The sequence below is a fragment of the Acyrthosiphon pisum genome, unplaced genomic scaffold (genome assembly GCF_005508785.2).
Source record: "Acyrthosiphon pisum isolate AL4f unplaced genomic scaffold, pea_aphid_22Mar2018_4r6ur Scaffold_21109;HRSCAF=23054, whole genome shotgun sequence".
Classification (NCBI taxonomy): Eukaryota; Metazoa; Arthropoda; class Insecta; order Hemiptera; family Aphididae; genus Acyrthosiphon; species Acyrthosiphon pisum.
Window position 1 is genome coordinate 271,242 of NW_021770540.1, and position 4,987 is coordinate 276,228.

A 4,987-nucleotide genomic window follows, 5' to 3' on the forward strand; every position below is an offset into this window, starting at 1 on the left:
CCATTCCAGCGACCGAGGATGCTCAACTCTCGGTCAAGTGTACCATTCCACCAAGGAGAGAGTCTGTGTTTTCTACCAGCTTTTTATTTTCATGTGAGCATCACATGCTTCTTTCAGCGCTGCTGATATCGCCCTGGCGTTTACATCGACGTCCGGGCACTCGAGGTCCCTGATCCTTTTGTCTCGGCTGGCTTTTAAGGTCTTACGGAATTTTTGCCAGTTGGTGCGAGACCAATTGTATCTTAGTGCCTTTTCCTGGGTCACAACGCGCGCGTCGTCCCGTGTAATTATGTCAAAGCTTATCAACGCATGGTCGCTTGACGTCAGATCGTGGGTGGTGGACCAGTTCGCGACCCTGACGTTCTTCAACGTCAAGGTAACATCCAGGCACGCCGTTCCCCGGTTGCTGAACGTGGGTGGGTACCCAGGCCTGTTTTGTACTGTTATATCGTTTTGGCTTATGAACTCAACCACGATGTCACCTCGGTTATCAGTTTTTATATCATGCCACAACGTGGATCTCGCGTTTACATCCGCGCAGACGATTACGCCTCCGCTTACCTCATCCAAGATGGACTGTAGAGCGTTGACGCTCGCCTGGGTGGGATCCGAAAACTGAAAATACGACGAAATTACAGTCAATCGGGTGTTTCCCATTGAGATCGCGGCCACGGCGTTGTGTTCGGTACTCAAATGTCTTAGTCCCAGGACGCTTATGGATTGGTTAACTACTACGATCGCCGCTTTAGGCGTCCGACCGGTAGCTATCACCTTATAGGGGAGCCTGTCAAGCAGGTAGACCCCTCTTCCATCGGTCGCCAGTTCCTGTATTAAGCAGATGTCTGCGGCTTTGCTTTCTAGAAATTTGTCTATCTGATGCGTTACCAGTTTGGATCTGGCTGCGTTTATCTGAAAGACCTTGATTATTGTCTCGGTTCGTTCCGCGGCAAGTCTGCCTGAGTCCGGGATAATTGCATAGTCCTCCGGCTCGGCCGTACCTTGCTCTGTGCCCTCCTCAGCATGGTTCGTCAATGTGGCTGGGCTCTCTGTCTCGTGTGTACTGTCTTCCCAATGACCTCTACCAATATCTGTCGTATTTTCGTCGGGGGGCTGTCCCCCGACTTCCTCGACCCTTCTTTTCTGGGGTCGGACAGTTTTCGGTTTGTAACGCCCTTTCCTTTTTCGTCTGCTCTTTGAGCTCTTGTGTGCCGACACGGTGGCGCCGACCGTGGTGACGCCAGCGTCTCGGCTAGGAAAGGGGTTGTCTGTCGACGGGCCGCTCAGCTCCGCCTCGGTAGAACTAAGTCTATCACACATTGGTGGTGGGGCCCCGCAATCCGATTCCCCACCTTTAGAGCCGCAACTCATCGGGGTGTCTTTATTCTGTACCATTGTGTTTCATAGATTCAGTAGTCTTTTTAACGCCTGCGATCGACCACCTCGCGGGGTTCCCATCATATCACCGGACGGGTTCGGTTCGGAGATGCGCCCTCCGCCGGCGTTGAGAGCTTGGAACGGGGCTTGGCCCGAGAGAGAGCGGCCGGGCTTTCACCCGGCCGCTCTCTCCCGGCCCCGCAACCACGTGGGGCCCGTCGGCCGCGGCCTCAATTCCGCGACCTGCTTTCGCCCGCCCACGGTTCCGTACAGCCGAGGGCGAGCTGATCGGATGGGCGTCCAAGGGTACGGCCTTGTGCGGACGCCCATCGCCGCCAATACTTATCCGAGACCTTACGCTTGCCTAGTATTTCTTCTAAGCTAGCTGGGTCTCGCCCACCCTGGAGGGAGGTGTGGCGCAAGCTATCCTGGAGGTCATAGGCATCCCCGCTCCTCAGAACGGGCGCACGCCTCAATGCGGCCTGCCCCGAGGGTCGCTTCGCGGTTTCAGTCCCTAGGACTAGGAGTCTCAAGTCTACTCCGTCAAGGCCGTATGTCACTAGCTTCGACCCGGGCCAGATTTGTTAGCAAGTTTACAACGTAACCCGTCTTGGTGCGGACCTAACTGGCACATACCGTATCATTTGCACGCCCGCGGGCCCCGCCCGCGCGCGCCACCAAGCTCCCGCGGCGAACCTAAGGGAATCACCGACGGACTCCAGCGGCGCGCCCAACGCGCGTCCCGCGGGCAGCTTTCCGATAAGCCTTCCTCACGCGGCTCCTTGTAAGTCTCCGAAGAGCCAGCCAAGGCGGGCCCGCCCGAGGCGATGTCCGGGTCCTGGGTCCGGAGGGCGCTCCACCTTTTATCACGGGAGCATGTGCCGCCTTTCGCGGTGGCTTACGCCAACCGGTGCTCCCGCTCTTTCCGGCCGCGGGTACACCAGCTCGATGGCACCATTCATCGTCCCGGTCTAGGCCCACGCTCCGCCGCCCTCGGAGCTAAAGTTGCCGCGTGATTTTTGTGTCGGTCGGAATCCACGTGTGCGCCGTCGGCCCGACTCGCCGGTTCCGTCTTTCTCCCAGATTCTTTAGGGGGTCCGACTTCGCCGGCGACCCGACCCGCCGGCGCCGCTCCGCTTCTTTCGGTCGGCACTAAGATGTCGCCTGCACGCGCGCTGCAAATGTGGATTGTAGTCGGCTTCCACAGAGTGGTCTAAGTCTTACAGCGACAAATTGTGATACTTGACGCGGGTTGACCCCACGGGTTTCGAAAACCGCTTGCGTTCGACGCAGGCTTATCTGGCCTTCGCCAATTACCCGATATTTTCTCCTCGGGGTAACAGTCTTCCCGTGTCAGCTTAGAGTCGTTCAGCCAACAGCGGATTCTATCGGATAGATGTAGCGAATTTCAGTCAAACCTGCTTTCCAAGGTTGCGGCCTCTGTCCTCGAGGCGCGGCCGGGTCTCTCCGTCCGCGTCCCGGGTCGGCTACGCAGACCGTGGCAATATTAAACTGTTAGTCCGCCTTTAGTGGCGTAAGTCAGTTACTATCGGACCCGATTCACAATTTCGTGTCCGTTTTTCCCTGACTTGTGCTTGCGTTCACCGGATGCCGCCTTACTCCCTAATAGTGCGCGCCTCTGAGACGCGCTCCACCAGTTTTCTGGTGGTGTCATCCGCAGGTAGACGCTCAGTGCCCCGTCAACGCGTCGCCGGGGTTCAGGTTTGTACCCGAACCCCAAGCCCCCGTGTCTTGGGCTCCGATGTCTCTCCCGCGAGGACCGTGTGACGGGCCGGCGTTCTCGCCTGCGATTCTGCGCTCGATTACCACTCATGATTTCCACGTACGCAGCCACCGGTTGACCGGATAACCAACGTGCGAGGGTTTTGCCGGGCATTGTCACGGCTCCTGAGACGACGCCCTAAGGCGATCGTAACCGGGGGCCCAGAGGCCTCTTAGAACTTTGCTATCAGCGCGCTAGCCGCGCCGTACCCGCGCCCGCCGACGATCCGACAGTCATTTGTGTGTGTATATCGTTATATTTTATGCATATTAAAAATGTTTAAGTGCGATCAGTGTGTATCTGTTTTCTCGCGGAAAGACATTTTATTAAGACATTTAAAGTGTCACAATAACACTAAACAAATTAAGTGTTTTATTTGCAACACTTTTTTTTAGCAGAAAGGATGCTCTCAGAAGACACGAGAAAAGTATTCACGGTGAGTAAATTTCATAGTCGTACTATAGAATATTAAAATTTTATCAGGGAAAATATTTTTTTTTTTTTTTATAATTTTACAAAGATTAGTACGCACATGATGTATATACTCAGTATCACCTGATAAAATTTGTTGTTGTTGTAAAGTTTGAAGTATCCATACGTTGTAAAAGATCGGGGTTATTCAACAAATCAGCGTAAAATCAGATGTCTTTATATAATATATCAATGAATCTAAAAAAAAAAAATAAATATATACATATATTTATTGGTAAATAAACATTTATGCAATATATGTACCTGTATCCGTATACATCAGTTGAATATTTGAACCATAACTTTTAACCATAGAGTTATAATGGAAATCATAAATTAATGTCTTTGATATGTCCAAAATCGCAAACCCTACGTATATTGGTTTATCGAATTTCAATTCATCTACATCCAAATGTATTAAACCTAGGTTTTCGTTATAAATTGTAATGTCCTTAAACGTATTTCGGTTAATTAACTTTGAACACGTTTTTTCGTCAGAAACGAGTTTCATTTTTAATCTACTTCTTACATTTTCCATAGTCTTCCCTGTACAATTAAAAACAAATTAAGAACTATGAAATAAACTAAGAAAAAGGTATGAAAAAAAAAAAAAAAAAAAAACATACCAAATACTGCATTGTTCATTAATTTAAAAAAGTCTCTCTCAAAATCGTTTAATGCGTTCTTTCTCATTTTAGTATTCAACTCAATATATTTTTGAAGCCATGGTGATTGATTAAATTGTAAAACTCGATGCACCTAAACAAATAAATTATTCCAACAAATTTTTAATAATAAACAACTAAACAATTATTACCTTTTCTAATATTAATCCTGCTTTCAGAGCTTGTTTCAATGCCATATAATGAACAACATATTTTTTTTTATGTTGTAAATTGGCAATGAGTTTTTTTATCTTTGATCCAGGGGGGACCATCCTTTCTGGAAGATACGGTAACTCGTTATGCTCGTCATGCAAGGATTGAGGATATAATGCATCAACTTCTAACGAGAATCCGATTTTTGATTTTTCGTTTGAACTTTCCAACAATTTTAAAATATTTTCAACATCTAGATTGCCCTCATACCATTTAAATCCGTCCTTTGGCATATATTTACACATAGCCCAACCGTAGCTATAAAAATACAATAAATTGTTATAACAATGTTTTTATGCAAAAAAAAAAAAATAAAAAAAGTACAAACAGATTTGTTGCGTCTAGGTATGCAATCCACGACTCTGGCTTTGAGGAGTCATAATCGGGAACCTTGTTGTTGTTCGCCTGAGCATATCGCATACTTGCTTGTGTAAGTCCTCCTTTAATTGCTGCTTCCGTCATTAATAGTTGATCATAGTCG

At 48.7% G+C, this 4,987-nt stretch overlaps 1 protein-coding gene across 1 annotated transcript; it reads right to left on the bottom strand.

Moving 5' to 3' along the window:
* Nucleotides 1-3,875: 3,875 nt before the first annotated feature.
* On the bottom strand, nucleotides 3,876-4,968 carry LOC115034800. The gene is made up of 4 exons (XM_029492258.1): nucleotides 4,835-4,968; nucleotides 4,446-4,764; nucleotides 4,255-4,387; nucleotides 3,876-4,174 (listed from the first exon to the last, which is right to left on the bottom strand). The coding sequence occupies exons 1-4, from the start codon at nucleotides 4,966-4,968 to the stop codon at nucleotides 3,876-3,878; spliced, it is 885 nt and encodes a 294-aa protein (XP_029348118.1).
* Nucleotides 4,969-4,987: the final 19 nt, after the last annotated feature.

Excerpts from the sequence above, each read along its gene's own strand:
- LOC115034800 (XM_029492258.1), bottom strand. The coding sequence starts at position 4,968 with ATGACGGAAGCAGCAATTAAAGGAGGACTTACACAAGCAAGTATGCGA. Across the intron at positions 4,765-4,834 it reads TACCTAGACGCAACAAATCT|CTACGGTTGGGCTATGTGTA; the intron begins GTTTGTACTTTT and ends GTATTTTTATAG. Across the intron at positions 4,388-4,445 it reads CAGGATTAATATTAGAAAAG|GTGCATCGAGTTTTACAATT; the intron begins GTAATAATTGTT and ends TTATTTGTTTAG.